This window comes from Girardinichthys multiradiatus, chromosome 18, assembly GCF_021462225.1.
Source record: "Girardinichthys multiradiatus isolate DD_20200921_A chromosome 18, DD_fGirMul_XY1, whole genome shotgun sequence".
NCBI lineage: Eukaryota > Metazoa > Chordata > Actinopteri > Cyprinodontiformes > Goodeidae > Girardinichthys > Girardinichthys multiradiatus.
In genome coordinates this window covers 49,818,240-49,833,633 of record NC_061810.1, presented here as the reverse complement: position 1 = coordinate 49,833,633, position 15,394 = coordinate 49,818,240, and the positions used below count along the sequence as shown (strand labels likewise).

Below are 15,394 nucleotides of genomic sequence, written 5' to 3'. Positions count from 1 at the left end.
TAAATACAAGAGACAGAAAACCTTTCAGACAGATGCATAAATGATGAAGGAAACAGAAGGTGGCTCCATTATCTTCTACACCATGGCTGTTTAATGTAAATCTAAAAAGGTTTCGAATGTAAAAGGAGCCTGAAAAAATATTTGAGTTATTAGAGGAACTAAAGGCAACACTTAGCTTCATCACGACTCTAGAGGAAAACCATTTTTACAGCATCTTCTGACTTCAACAAACATTTATTCCTTCAGTTTAAGTGTTAGATGTGCAGATCTAGTTTTCCAGGTCTGGGTCAGCGGTTCTACAAGGTTTCTTGCCTGATTTTCACACCTGCACCTCGTTAAAAAAGCAGAAGATGAACGAATCTGAAATCTACAGAAAAATCATTTTTCACTGACGGAGTTTAGCTGCCCAATATAAATGCAACTCTCATCCAAACCTCTAGGTGGCCGAAAAGATAACACATTGAGCATTTAACAAAAACGTGGCAGGAGGTGAGAACCAATGAATCTGCTTTTCCTTTTAAAAGAAAATCAACTGCAAATTAAATTCAATCCCAGACATGTTCAACGTCAACCACAGCAGAAGAAACAGAACAAGCTTCATGATCGCCTGATTCGGCTGGAAATCTGAACTTGACTTACTATTAGCTGTTCCCTCAGTTTACCAAAGAGAAAAGAGTTGTCTGATTAATGCTCAAAACATTTTCTCCTGTGGAAACACTTCCTGACCTGGGAAACAAGTGGGATCTTGGATTTAAGGGAAGGAACAAACTGTGGGGCAGCAGAACCAACATGGTTCATGCCACGGCTAGGAACGATAGCTCAAGCTATCAATCAAGGTAACAGTGGTTGTTTGTGAGCATAAAGTTCAATCACTAGACACATTTTTTAATAGATAAGCAGCACTGGCTGCATCATTTTTTCCTCAGTGTCTGAGCCAAATGAAGGAGTGTGTAACGGCAGCCAACTGAGTATTTTAACTTCCACTCCAATCAAGAGTAGCATTAGCGTTTCTGTCGCTTTCACATTAAAACAGGAGGTCATCCTGTGCAGAGGTGAATTACTAGCAGACTGTGATCCCCACTGAGAGCTTTTAAAGGCTTCCATAGCATGCCAGTTTGTTAGGTTTCCCACCTACTGCTCTCAGACAGCATTTCTCCTGGTTCTCTCCTCCTCCCTGGTTCATCACCATATAAATCTTTACTTTATGAACTAAAATTCAAGCTGCAGACTCCATCACTACTTTAGTCTTGATCAGACGTCGTGTTAAACATCGGCGCGTCAGCTAGGCCTTCCAACAAACATCTTCACTCTTTGGCCAACGTCGGCTACGTTCTCCGTTGGGATCTACTCACTTTCTCTCCTTCTCCTTTTTGTTTAAACATAGTTATTGATTTCAGACATGGAAGCAAATGACAACTACAAGCCTAAACATAATTGAAAAGGACATAAATATATGATTTCGGAATTTATCTACAGAGATTTACCTGTTCCATACCGGTGTGGCCTTTTAAAGTATTCTGCTAATTGTTTAATCAATTACTGACTTAAATGGAAGTATTTAGATAAATGTACCAGAGAGGGAGGTTGAAGAGACAGAAAAATGATCAAGACTCGAGGAGAGTATATTTATGTCGTACTGAAGTACAGCTTGTACAAAGACCTTAGAACCTGAAAGTTCTTTCTTCACATAAACCTGTTGGTCTTCTGTTAAACTGAAGACAGAACAAACATTCAAATAAACATAATATTCAGCATTTTAGAAAAAATTAATAATAAATATTTCAAAGCTTAAAACGCAGTATTATGTTTTATTCCCCAGAAATGTTTCTGGAACCGATGGTGGAAGAGAATCTGATGATGCCCCATGTAGGTTTTAAATTAAACTTTGGCTAGAAATTATGAAAATAAATGTTCTGTAGAAGCTTTCAGTAGAAATCAGATCAGACCAGAAAAGATCCTGAAACGCTGTCTGATATAAAAGCTAGAAAAACAACTGTCCCCGAGATGCTGTAGTGTTTATTCTCTGCTCTATAGTGCCACCTGCTGGGAGTCTGATGAAAATTAGGAGCTCATCAACGTTCAGAAGCTTTTAAAGAAATCTGAAACTGCTGAAGAAACATCTCAATCTGGTCGGCCAATTGTAGGCTGTTCTGAGTCTGGTCAGCCAATCAGAAGCAGCATTAGGTGTGACTAGCCAATCAGAGACTAGTTTGGGTCTGGTCAGCCAATCAGAAACTGGGTTGGGTCCAAGTAGCCAATCAGAAGCTGGTCTCGTTCATGTGCAGTTTGGGGCTGGATGGAGTCCCACCACCGGTTCCATCTGGACTCTCTGGTGACACCGATGCTTCTGCGGGGGACGCTGCGGCACCACGACGAGATGATACGGGTGTTAAAGAGCGGTTTGGACTCGGCATTGTGGAGGCGGGGCTTGTCGGGGAGGTGGACGTGGCCCTGCGGTGCGATGAAGAGGAGGATAACGGCGAAGAGGACATGGATGAAGGTGTTCCAGGTGGGTGCCGGGCTCCAGGGGAAACGGTGAAGCTGGTGGGGGTCCTGAGGTTGAATCTGGCCTCCAGCTCATTGCAGACCGCCACGCTGCGCCTCACGCCCTCCGACCAGGGCGGCATCCCAAAAGCTGAGCTCGCCGCAGCTTCAGGGCTCTTAGCGAGCTCCTGGCACCGCTCTACGAAGCTGCCCCTGCGGACCGCCTCTCTGTCCCTGTCTGGGTGGTGTCGGGGTGGATGGGGGCTCGGGCTCTGATTGCGGGCGGGACCGTAGAAACCCTGAAAGCCAGCTGAGAGGGCGGCCTCTCTGGTTGTTCTGGTCAGGGATGCTGGGGGCAGAGTCTGCCGAGGGAGGGTGCTGCACAGCGAGGCAGAGGATCCCGACACTCCGGCTGGTCCTCGTCCTCCAGCTGAGTGGAAACGTTCTGGCCGGAAAGTGTCGCTGAGCTGAGAGTGGAGGCTGCAGGGATTGGAAGAGACATCCGTAAGTATCCTGACTGGTTTAATGAGGCTGTGTGTGTGTGTTCCTGTCTTGGCATCACAGTGAGAACCATTTTCCCAATTTCACCATCTAATTGAGGACCGTTTGTACCAAAGTGAGGACATTTTGCTGGTCCTCACGACCTATTTAGGACTAAAGTGTGAATTGAGTTTAGGTTAAGGTTAGGGTTAGGTAAGCACTGGTAATGGTTAGGTTTAGGGTTATTGTCAAGGTTAGGGCAACGAAAGGGTTGAAAACGACTGAAAATCAATGGTCCTCACTACATATAGCAAAACAAGAGTGTGTGTGTGTTTGTACCTGCAGGTGGAGGCCCTGGGTGTACTGTCAGGTGTCCGGGTCAGAGCCAGGTCACACTGGTCAAGCAGCTCCAGTAGCTCCTCCTCCGTCGGCCCGCCCAGTGCTGTTGGAATAAAAACCCACCGCATCATTTCTTACTGACCAATCAAAGAGCTCCAATTTGTCACATGCTCAGGATGCTGCTGACCTCTGATGTCCACTTTCCCAGCGATTTCCATGGCCGTGGTCAGGTCCCACATCTGGATGCTGCCGTTGCCGTGGCCACTGAACAGGTAGCGACGCGGCCGCGAGCCGATGCGACTTGAGCCCTCGCACTCGTGGACCATGAAGGCGGTGATGGAGGTCCCGTCCACCGATCGTACCTCACACACCCTGAAACGCACAAACAAAAATTTAATTTCTCAGCAGATTACAACATAATTTCAGAACAATATAAACATTCCATTTTAATCCAGAAATGTGTGAACAGTAGGTCCATGTTCTTCCCTATGTCTCCACTCAATACTTGGTTGGGGCTCCTTTTGCATTAATGACTACATGAAGGCAGCGTGGCATGGAGGAGCTCAAATCATCACTAACTGTGGATTGTGTTCCTCTCCACTCTTTCTCCAGACTCTGGGACCTTGACTTCCAAATAAAACGTAGAATTTACTTTCATACTTTGGACCACTGAGTCCGGTTCTTCTTCTCGTCTGCCCAGGTAAGTCACTTCTGACATGGTCTCTAGACCTGAAGTGACTGAACACCAGGAGTGTTAACAGTTGTAGTCCATGTCCTGGATACATCTGAGAATGGCGGCTGTTGAAGTTCTGACTCCAGCCTCACCCCACGCCTTGTGAAGGACTTGCTTGACAATCATCTTAAGGCTGGAGTTATCCCTGTTACTTGTGCACCTTTTTCAACCAAATGTTTTTCTTCCACTAAACTTTCCAGCCAGCAGAAACCTGCATATATAAAAATATACAGGCTACTATAAAACATTTTATTAAAGCTATTTTTTCATATTGCCGCAGGTTGCTTGATGAGCCAGAGAAGATAAAGGTCAGCTGGAGACAGAATCCTAACTGCATGATTAACGTTAATCAGTCAAAATGGAATCCAGCATCAGAGTAGTCAGGCCACACTGATGTGATGGTACTCTGTGTCTGTATGACCTTCAACCTTGTCTGGTGTATGTTTCTAATATTTAATTAGCTGTAACCCAGAATCATCAAACCTAACAGAAATAAACATTTCAAATGCATCTGTGTGAAATAAATCTGACGTTAAATTTGATGTTTTATGCTTGCTTCTTGCTATGTTTATTTTTATTCTCATGCAGCTTTGGACCCATCACAGAAACCAGTTCATAGTTCTGCACAATGAGAAGAAAGCATTTCCGTTCCTCATGGACTGGAAGGAGATTAAACTGGGAAGCAAAGCAGTTTAAAACAGAGTGACTGGCTGAAACACCTCCTCACATCCCAAACCTCCAGCAGCTCCTTTGATGAAGGTGGAAACCTATGAAGTTCCAACTATTTGCTGCACAGTTTAAATCCGGTCATGAAAAAAACAAGGAGATTAGGGAACAGTCTGCAGAATACAGAAAGTAGTGAAACCAGAAATATGTCCCTCACCTCTTTCCGTTGGACGACAGCCTGACGTAGAGTTTATCCGTATCTGGAACGACTCTTTGGATGAACACCTGCTGGTCGTCTCGCTCCCCGTATGGACCTGGAACCACACAAACCCACCTGAGGCTTCTGAAGAACAGAAAGCTTCTGAGACACTCTGAACCCGAGAAGGTCTTGGAGGCCTTACCGATCTCCGTCCCGGCGCTGCAGCCGCCGTGTCCGTCGATGTCGTCCAGGCTCAGGATCTTAAAGGAGGTGAGCGGAGTGGATCCAGGCTGTGTGGAGATCATCCCTCTGAAGCGGGTCACCGTCCAAGTTCGCACGTGGTTGTTATCCGCACAAACTGAGAAATCAGAAGGGAACCATCAGAACCAGTTGTTCTCCTAGTCTGGTACCTGGAACCAACCCTACCTGATATGAGGTGTTTCTCAGACAGCATGATCTTGGTGACTGGGCTGCGGTGGACAGAGAAGGTCTGGAACAGCTGCGGCCCAGAGCCGACCGTCTCTGGATGCTGAACGATGACCCGGACCGTGCCAGAACTGGTCCCGTATGCGATCTCGATCCAGTTCCCACTGTCACCTGAACACATGCAGCTAAACGTCATAACTGCTGAGAGCTTCTAGAGTCCAATCTGATCCATGATTCTTGACTTCCAGAGTTAATTAAACCCACTTCAGGCAGGAGCGATCAGAACTCTGCTTTAATTACCGGGACTGCTGTTTGGATCAGGTTTAGAGTCAGAACTAAACAGTTTCCAGAGAATTTCACCTGGGGCAAAACAGAAAATCTAGTTGATGCTGTTATTACTCAGATCTGACAGCTCCGATGATCTGCTGGGAACAGTTTCACTTCCTGATACCTTCAGGGTGGATTGTGACATCATTTTAATTTGTTTACAAAACACTTACTCTACCGGTTGGCCTCGAAGTGATTCTGGCAAACCGTCCACCGCCTCAGGAGGGGGAAGCAGTGCTTCGCCGACACTCTTTACAGTGGGGGTGGGAGACTGCTGACCTCGACTGAGGACATTATCGGGCGGTGGAAGGAGTACTTCGAGGATCTCCTCAATCCTGCCATCATGTATTCCGTGGTGGAAACAGAGGCTGGGGACTCGGGGTTAGACTCTTTCATCACCCAGGCTGAAGTCACAGAGGTGGTTAAAAAGCTCCACGGTGGCAAGGCTTAGGGGTTGGATGAGATCCGCCCTGAGTTCCTCAAGTCTCTGGATGTTGTGGGGCTGTCATGGTTGACACGCCTCTTCAACATTGCCTCTGGACTGGCAGACTGGGGTGGTGGTCCCCCTTCATAAGAAGGGTGACCGGAGGGTATGTTCCAACTACAGGGGGATCACACTCCTCAGCCTCCCTGGTAAGGCCTACGCCAGGGTATTGGAGAGGAGAGTCCGACCGATAGTCGAACCTCGGCTTCAGGAGGAACAGTGTGGTTTTCGTCCCGGCCGTGGAACACTGGACCAGCTCTATACCCTCTACAGGGTGCTCGAGGGTTCATGGGAGTTTGCCCACATGTGTTTTGTGGACCTGGAGAAGGCATTCAAATGCGTCCCTCGTGATGCCCTGTGGGGGGTGCTCCAGGAGTATGGAATCAGGGGCCCTTTATTAGGGGCCATCTGGTCTCTGTACGAGTGGAGCAGGAGTTTGGTTCGCATTGCCGGCACTAAGTCGGACCTGTTCCTGGTGCATGTTGGACTCTGGCAGGGCTGCCCTTTGTCACCGGTCCTGTTCATAACTTTTATTGACAGGATTTCTAGGCGCAGCCAAGGGCCGGAGGGGGTCTGGTTTGGGGACCAGAGGATTTCGTCTCTTCTTTTTGCAGATGACGTGGTCCTGCTGGCCCCCTCTAGCCAAGATCTACAGCATGCGCTGTGGCGGTTCGCAGCCGAGAGTGAAGCGGCTGGGATGAGGATCAGCTCCTCCAAGTCCGAGGCCATGGTACTTGACCAGAAAAGGTTGGCTTGTCCTCTTCAGGTTGGAGGGGAGTTCCTGCCTCAAGTGGAGGAGTTTAAGTATCTCGGGGTCTTGTTCACAAGTGAGGGAAGAATGGAGCGGGAGATCGACAGACGGATCGGTGCAGCTGCCACAGTAATGGGGGCGCTGTGCCGGTCCGTTGTGGTGAAGAGAGAGCTGAGCCGAAAAGCAAAGTTCTCGATTTACCGGTCGGTCTACGTTCCTACCCTCACCTATGGCCATGAACTTTGGGTCATGACCGAAAGAACGAGATCACGGATACAAGCGGCTGAAATGAGCTTCCTCCGTAGGGTGGCCGGGCTCTCCCTTAGAGATAGGGTGAGGAGCTCGGAGTAGAGCCGCTGCTCCTCCACATCGAGAGGAGCCAGTTGAGGTGGCTCGGGCATCTATACCAGATGCCTCCTGGACGCCTTCCTCGGGAGGTGTTCCAGGCACGTCCCACCAGGAGGAGGCCCAGGGGACGGCCCAGGACACGCTGGAGGGACTATGTCTCTCGGCTGGCCTGGGAACGCCTTGGGCTCCCCCTGGAGGAGCTGGAGGAGGTGTCTGGGGAGAGGAACGTCTGGGTGTCTCTGCTGAGTCTGCTGCCCCCGCGACCCGGTCCCGGATGAGCGGAAGACGACGACGACAAAACTCTTCCTAACCTTCAGCCAAATTATGAATCAGAGTTGGTCTAAGTGTGAAAATCCCCAGGGCTTCTGGCTGCAGGTTGTGAGGTTTGTGTTTATGATATAAGAGAAGTAAAAGTCTCCCTGAGGAAACGGAGCGTGGCTGAGAAACATGTAGTATTTTAGGTTTTAATAGTTTTACATTTTTTCTCTCCTTCATTAAATAATTCTGTTTTTTTAAATACACACTTTTGACTTTTGGCTCATAGTTGAGATGCTTAAGTAAATCATCTTATTTTATTAATTAATTGTTTTATTTTTGATATATAACACTTTATATTATATTTTGATTTATGTTTGAGATTCAACAGTAAATACGTGTATTTAAATAGATTTCATGCATCCTTTTGATTTATCTCAGCTTTGTTTTACATTTTTCTTTAATATTTTAAAAGTTTTTAATTTTTGGTTGTAACTGAATATATTTCATGGGTTTAAAACGTTTCTTTTAATTTTATAGATTTTAAGAGTAACTTGCTTTCTTGTTATTTTTATGCAATTATTTGATGTTTAATAGCTAAAATCATTAAAGTTAGGCTTCGGCCTGAATGTAAAAATGTTATTCTTTTTAAAAAATCTATGATAACTGGATGTATTTATTCAATAAATGTTGATAATTGGTTGAGAGATTAAATAAGCAGCTGTGGGAGTTATAACGGAGATGGGTGAGGTTTTAATTTCTCCTGTCCAGCAGTTTGATTTCAGTCTTTTCTGACGGTTTAACCAACACGAAGCTTTTGGGTTTAGCAGCAGATGTTTGATCCAGCCCTAAAGAATGTCCCAGTGGGTCTCAGTGTGCTTCATCTTACTGGTTTTGGGTGTCAGGTAGACGCTGAGTGCAGTGATGGCGTCTTCAGTTGGATCTCTGTAGAGCTCCGTCACCAGCAGGTCGTTGTCCTTCATCCTCAGAGGAAACTTCTGAACATCTGAAGAAGATAAAAAACATCAGCAGCTCGTTTCACAAAGACCTCCACCACCTGAGAGGAATGTGAAGAACCAACACATCCAACGTAGAAACGAGTCGGATTTGTGAGAACATTTTATTCCCTGGTTGACGTGTAAATCTGGAAACGTAACCTGCTGTGACATCTGCAGGTCATCAAGTTGACTCCATAGAGCTGCAGAGTCTTACCGATGTAGTAGATGGATCCGTTATTGCAGCCCAGGATGAGGAACGAGCCGGCCGTGTCATAGCTACTGATGGGAACCACATCCTGGTTCTGCAGAGAAGAGACATTTTTATAAATTGTGGTTAAAGTGGTAAAAAATATTTTCCTGTTCCGAAGCCTGAGGTCCCAACTAAACGTGACTTAGGTTTGAGTCTCTCAGCAACACGTACATCATGAGAAAACGTACAGAACCTCTGTGACGTTCCACCTGACTGTGACTCCACCCACCTGCCAGTGTTTGGTGACAGCATTCCAAACTCCAACCTTCCCAGTGTGGCTGGTGGCGATCAGCTGGTTACCAACAAAGAAGAGAGCCTCGGCCGGCACATTGAGGCTGAACACGCCTGCAGGAGAAAACAAAGACGTGTTTACGGGCTCATTCTTGGACCCAAATCCGCAGACTGGGATCCAGTTCTGCTCAGTTCTGATGTTTGTTGAATTCATTGTAAGAACCTTCAGGTTGGGAAGATGCTCCACATAAACAGTCCTGATTTAAACCGGTTAAACAGTAAGGAGGAGGTTATTTAAATGTCCCCTGCAGCACGTTGTCCAATCAGAGGAGACATCTTCTAATGTAGAGGAGGACCAATGAATTAACCTGGGAACGTTTAAACCCAATAACCACCTGGTTTCATCAGGCTTCAAACCTACAGCTACATGAACGAGTTTCAGGGAATAACTTGTTCAGTTTTAATTTAACCCAAATTCTGGTTTTTGTGAAAATAGACAAAAAAAACATACAAAACTAAAACTACAGATTTAATCTTGAAAAATAAAAATAAAATAAACTATTCAACAGGTAAAAAGGATAATTAACACATTAAGATAAAAAAATAAAGCTATAAAATAAAAAAAACCTGAAAAAACAGAAAAAAACAAAACAAAAAACGTATAAAATAAATGAAACAAACCAAAATTATTAATTTTATAAACAAAATAATTAAAACATTAAAACATCGTTTTTATACTAAGTACTCATCCACAGTTTGGACCTTTGCATAATTAAAATAACATTAAACTTTGTCGCCTATATAAATAAATGAAAATATGTGAAATATAAGTTAAATACTTCAAACTGAAAACTAAAGACTTAATCAGCTGAACTTCTGGTTAAAATTGGTACAAACTTTGTTTTACTGCTTCCTACAAGTTTAGAAGCAGCTTTGCACGTCGGTCCATTGAAGGAGGAAACTAAAGAATATTCGTGAATATTAACGGTAAATTTAGCGGTAAGCGAGGGATAATTCGACTCTTCCTGAAGGTTTAATCCTTCTTCTCCTCAGACCGACAGAAAACTGGAACTTCAGGTCAACATAGAGCTGAGAGCTGCCAGTTTTACCGATTTCTTTCCCGTTGCCGTCGGGACAGATGGACCAGAGGATAATCTCTGTCACCGAGGCGACGGCCACCATCTTGTCGTTGTCTCCCAGCGAGCCGCCCATCACCTTGGCGTTGAGAGCGACTCTGTCGATCATGCAGTCGAGGCGAGGGGAGGTGAAGACCTGCTGCCACCCGGTGGACTCCTTCATCCTAAAAGAGGAGGGAAGGAAAACCGATGATGTTTCAGTTCCAACATGCAGCAACGGGAAGGTTTTCGGGTCTTCCAGAACATCTGCAAGGTTCCTCTACAGGTCTTGATCCTTCAACATTTCTTTTTTTACTGCCCTTGGAAAAAAAATAGATAAAGCCAGCCAATCAGAAGACTGTATGAAATGTTTACCTGTAGCAGACGACAAACTGTGCGTAAGCCACGGCGATCCAGTTATGATGCCCGCAGATGATCCGAACCAAGCCAGGATCTGAGGATCCACCTGCAGAACCACCACCACAGTTAGTGAAATCTTCACTTCCTGTGAAAATGCTCAGTTCAGGTTTTACCTGCAGACGTCCTCTCCTCGGCCCGACCCAGAAGCCCAGAGTTCCCCAGGTTGGGAGGCATCGTGTTGCTGCGTCTGACTGGTGCCCTCTCCACCGGCCCGGCCCGACCCGTCATGAACTGTGATCCAGCCACACTGTGACGGTTCCGACGCTTCGCAGGGTACACTGAAGGTGACACAGACAGAGGTCATCTCAGACCGGACAGAGTGAGATTTCCTTAGGCAATAAACCCGAGACCTCCAGGACGGATCCAGACCTCTGCTGGACCAGCAGGAACTGGGTCTCACATCATTGGTTCTTATGATTTTCTTTGCTTTAAAGCAGTTTGATGTTGAAAGCTCAACCTTCCCCACAGCATCATGTTTCCATGCTGTGCTGCTGGGTTCAGGGGAGCTATGAGGACAGGTGGTGTACCTGCTGGAGGCAGGTAGCCGTTGAACAGAACGTTTCCGCAGGAGGATCGGTCCAACTCATCACACAGCTGCAGCTTTCGCACTAAAATACAAAAAAGATTCATTTCATTCAATCAAACATTTTTCACTCAGTTTGCAAACAGTAGATCTAAACCAGAGCTGATGGTCGACCCGGTTCTTAAATAAAAACACAGCAAAGAACCAGGGTCAGCCAGAACCTCAGGTCTACATGCCTGAAAGAAACCTAGAACCTGATCAACATAATCCCAGCCCAAATATGGTGGCAGCAGCATCATCCTGCAGGGGTCGTTTTAGTTTAGAGAAATCTGATGTTCCAAACAGTGTTGGGCTTCAAGAGCTCACCAGAACCCAAACAAACACAACAAAGACCTCAGAGGAGTCGCGTATGGAGTAAACCAGCCCCTGATCTGAAGCTCTGATGGTCCTTATCCAACCTGACTGAGGATGAGGTGATTTCTAAAGAAGATCAGCAGAACATCCCTCAGTCCAGGCGGGCAGAGCTTGTATTAAACTGAAGGGTCGAGGATGTAACTGCCACCAAACTGCTTCAACTGAGCAACCAGTAAAGGGTGTGAATACTTCTGTAAACATGAACATTGAGTTCTTCTAGTCTCTGAGCAGTTACACGTTTAGTGAGGATGAAACCTAATCAGACAGGTAACTCTGTCTCTCACCCAGCGGCGTGATCCCGTAGAACTCAGCCTCGTGCATGAGCATGTGCACGTTGATGGAGCGAGGGTACAGCTCTTTGCTCCGCAGGAAGTTGAGGATGGGAGCGAACAGAGAGGGGTCCCTATCGATGAAGATCTGAGGGCAAACGGCAGCGTCACAGCGAGGACGACAACATAAAAGACGCATGAATCCAGGAATACTCACGGCTCCGTCATCATCTTTCAGAGTTGAGATGCGGCCGCTCAGAAGGCTGAGGAGAAACACAGCGTGGAGAAGGTTTCATGGCGATCAGAGATAATAAACCTTCCAGCTCATCTTGCAGAAGATATTAATGCTATCCTGAGTTTTTTAGACTCACCTGGAGAAGAAGGAGTCAGGAACCCAGGTGAGCGTCTGTCGAGAGGTGCTGAACCTGTAAACATTACAGAGCATTGCTATCATGTATGGATTTCCTTCAACTATCTGCTTGGAATAACCCACGTTTTCATCACTCTTCTCTTTCATTCCCATAATCAGATGTTTTCACCAGAACAAAGTGAAGCTCAGCATCTCACTTCCCAGATTACTGGGACACCTGGGAGGAAAACAGAGCTTGGAAACAAATCTTTAAACAGCACCAGTCTACACTTATCCGACAGGGCGTGGTGGAGATGAGAGATCCAGGTGAGAAACCCAGACAGTCCAGTCCTCTCCTCAGCAACACTCTCCAGCTCCTATTGGTCTCAAGATCTTCCTAAACCAGACGGGATGCAGGGTCTCTCCAGCAAGACAAATGGCTGCCCTGGGGTCTGATTCCAGTGGGACATACTTAGAAGGTGAAACACCGAGGAAGTGAACCACCTCAGCTGACTCCTCTCAGTGTGGAGGAGCGTCAGAGCTCCTTCCAGATGATGGAGCTCCTCTCCTTGTTCTCCTTATCTCTAAGGCAGAGCCCAGGCACCCTACACCGGAAGCTGGGTTTCAGCTGCTTGTATCCATGATCTTGTTCTTTTAGTCATGATTCGGTTGCTGACCACAGATGAGAGGTGGAACAGAAAATCCAGAGCTTCACCTTTCAGCTCCGCCTCAACAGTCCAGACCAACACTGGCTCCATCCTGCCATCACTCAGGAGCACATTGAAGCCTGAACTCCTCAGCCCTGATGAACAGGTGAAAAACACCTGAGAGGTTCAGGTAAACATCAGCTGGAAAAACGTCTCCAGTTTCCCACCAACCTGGGAAAGTTTGATGCAGACAGGAAAACGGAACTGTTTACGTGGTGTAGTTAGCATGTTTGATGCTAAAACAAAGACGAAACTGTTTAAAGATTAGAGTTACAGTTTACTCAGTTCCGTCTGATCCGAATCTGCTACTTCCTGCACTGGTTTGTTATGGTTCCTTTATCGGACAAGGTGCTATTTACTTCATTTCTATCTTTAGGTTGCAGCCCTTAAAACTCTACTGTTAAAAGCGTCTCTTTGTGGAGATCTGACGTATCTGCATCTAGAGTCTAACGTCTAGCGCTGCTCTTCATGTTTCTCCATATGCTTCTATTGTCGGACACAAAGTGAAGCACAACAAAGTCTTCGTCTGTTTTAATGAAACCTCGTAAGGGAAATAAGTTCTGTAGACTTGGGATAGCAATATTAAAGATGTAACTCAAATCAAACTTCATATAAAACCCATAGTATTACATTTAATGTTGGGTAAAACGGTCTATTTTACATAAAAAAGAATTAAACATAGAATCTTATGTGTATCGAAGCGCGACAAACTGTCCGATAATGGACGCCGCAGTATTAGCTTAGCATAGTCTGTCCAGCTACTCGGGTTAGTCCGGAACTTCCGAAGCTCCTCACCTCTTCCCGCCAACATTTAGATGGATAATGTCTCCACTCCTCACCGTGGAAGACATCCTCTAGAGACGTGTGACTCTGATAACTCCAGGAAAACTCGAATTTAATCCATTTTCTGAACATGAATTAACTCAACGAACACTTCCTGCCGCACGATGAAGGTGGGAGCTAAACCCCGGAAACGAGCTGCGGACAGGCGGGCCGGGATAAACTCCGGAGCGGATTTTCATGATCCGGACTGCAACAGACGAACAGTTTCCCTTATTTAACCTGATTTTATTTCAATAAACAAATATGGGCAGTTTTTTAAACACTGAACAAATGTTTTCTTGATTTTTATAATGACACTTTTACTCCACTGTTGTAATTTTCTGTATTTTTAATTTCTTGTTTTTATTATCTGCCTTTTGACCAAATAATGTCCTCTGCTGTTGGCTCTCAATTGATTTTGTGAATGACTGCAAAACTGTTCTGTTCACTCATCTCCTGAGGTTACTTCTGGTTAAAGATTGGAGTAAAACAGTCAAATATCTCTGAAGGCATTCTGAAGACAACTGTGAGAAGGTGACTTTCTCCCAACATTAAGACCCAACTTTGACTGCATCGGGTTATGATTAAAAAGGAAAATCTGAACTTCTGAGTTTCTGTACGTAAATCAGTGTGGAAATGTATCTAAGTGACACTTACATGGACGTATTAAATGTGTAGCTACATCCACTGACCAGGTGTCAGATTTGGCTTCAGATGTTCAGTGTTGTTTCAGCAGAGATGAGCGGAGATGCTCCACTTCCTCCTTGCGTGTCTGACATTTTCCTCCTCCCTGCTGGGTTCCTCTTCCTCCCATTATCCGGCAGCAGTGTCCACAAACATCCAGCCTGGAAAACATCTCTGGGTTTTCCCTCCATGGTCACCTGAAACCAAACCATGAGGCATCACCAGATGCTGACAGGGACCACACACGTATTAACAAATCAGACACTAAATAAAAGGAAATGAATTGATATTGAGAAAAAGTATCAATTGAAGAATATTAAAACAAAAAAAGAACAGTATAATTTTGTAAACAAAATAAAATTTAATTAAATGAAAAATACACAAGATTCAGAAACCAAAATTAATACAATATGCACCTAAATAAAAAACAGAATAAAAGAAATATTCTACCTCGTAAATAAATGTTATTGATGTGATGTAACGTTGAAGGTTTAGTTTAAGCATCTGTTCTTTCTTTAAATAGTGGGCTTGAGTTTATATTGATGTATAATCTACTGCATTTCTGTAAACCTAATTAGGATTTGATAATTACTGTTTTTAATTGATTTCTTCCTCCTCTTTTAAGATTTGAGAGTTGTTCTCTTTCTTTCTTTCTTTTTATAAGACATACACGTGTTTCTTTTCTGTGTTCACATAATAAACCAGTACCAGTATAAGTCCCACTCCTGACTCTTTTTCTCTCAGCTGATCCTAATGTGGTCAAAGTTAAATATTTAAAATGTATTTTGTGTCTAATATTTATATAGAGGGTATATAACTAGAAGGTTATACTGTATGAAAACATATTTTTCACTCTGACACAAACCAGAATAACTTTTTCCCATTTAGGTCTGTTAGCACTATTTCTATTTGCTAAATATCATAATAATGAAATTCACTATTATTAAAATGTTTGTAAACAACACAGTAAAGCCCAGATGATGATGTCATTTCTTTGTGAGCTTCTGATAGGTTTACTGGTTAACATGCTGGCTCACCCGTGGAGGTAATTTAAAGCAACATCTGAAACACGTTGCTTCCTCGTGTGACATTATCAAACTATCTGACAAAATCTAACTTA

At 44.9% G+C, this 15,394-nt stretch overlaps 1 protein-coding gene across 2 annotated transcripts; it reads right to left on the bottom strand.

The window, feature by feature from the left end:
* Window positions 1–1,611: 1,611 nt before the first annotated feature.
* On the bottom strand, window positions 1,612–13,749 carry shkbp1 (SH3KBP1 binding protein 1). Of its 2 annotated transcripts, none has more exons than XM_047391702.1 (17): window positions 13,564–13,749; window positions 12,084–12,137; window positions 11,930–11,975; window positions 11,728–11,860; window positions 11,034–11,114; window positions 10,620–10,784; window positions 10,462–10,552; window positions 10,081–10,271; window positions 8,970–9,085; window positions 8,705–8,792; window positions 8,382–8,498; window positions 5,328–5,498; window positions 5,104–5,259; window positions 4,920–5,016; window positions 3,491–3,675; window positions 3,304–3,406; window positions 1,612–2,964 (listed from the first exon to the last, which is right to left on the bottom strand). In XM_047391702.1, exons 1-17 carry the CDS (start codon window positions 13,617–13,619, stop codon window positions 2,259–2,261), a joined length of 2,556 nt encoding a protein of 851 aa, XP_047247658.1. In that variant the 5' UTR covers window positions 13,620–13,749; the 3' UTR covers window positions 1,612–2,258. The 2 variants fall into 2 exon arrangements, with proteins under 2 accessions (XP_047247658.1, XP_047247660.1); XM_047391704.1 differs by having other exon boundaries at window positions 13,608–13,724.
* Between the last annotated feature and the right edge of the window lie 1,645 nt (window positions 13,750–15,394).

What these genes read in the sequence shown, in the direction of transcription:
- shkbp1 (XM_047391702.1), bottom strand. Translation starts at nt 13,619, where the DNA reads ATGTCTTCCACGGTGAGGAGTGGAGACATTATCCATCTAAATGTTGGC. An exon ending in CTGTCACCAAACACTGGCAG is followed by an intron (nt 8,793 to 8,969) that starts GTGGGTGGAGTC and finishes TCTTCTCTGCAG; the next exon opens with AACCAGGATGTGGTTCCCAT. An exon ending in CTACCTGACACCCAAAACCA is followed by an intron (nt 5,499 to 8,381) that starts GTAAGATGAAGC and finishes GCATGTGTTCAG; the next exon opens with GTGACAGTGGGAACTGGATC.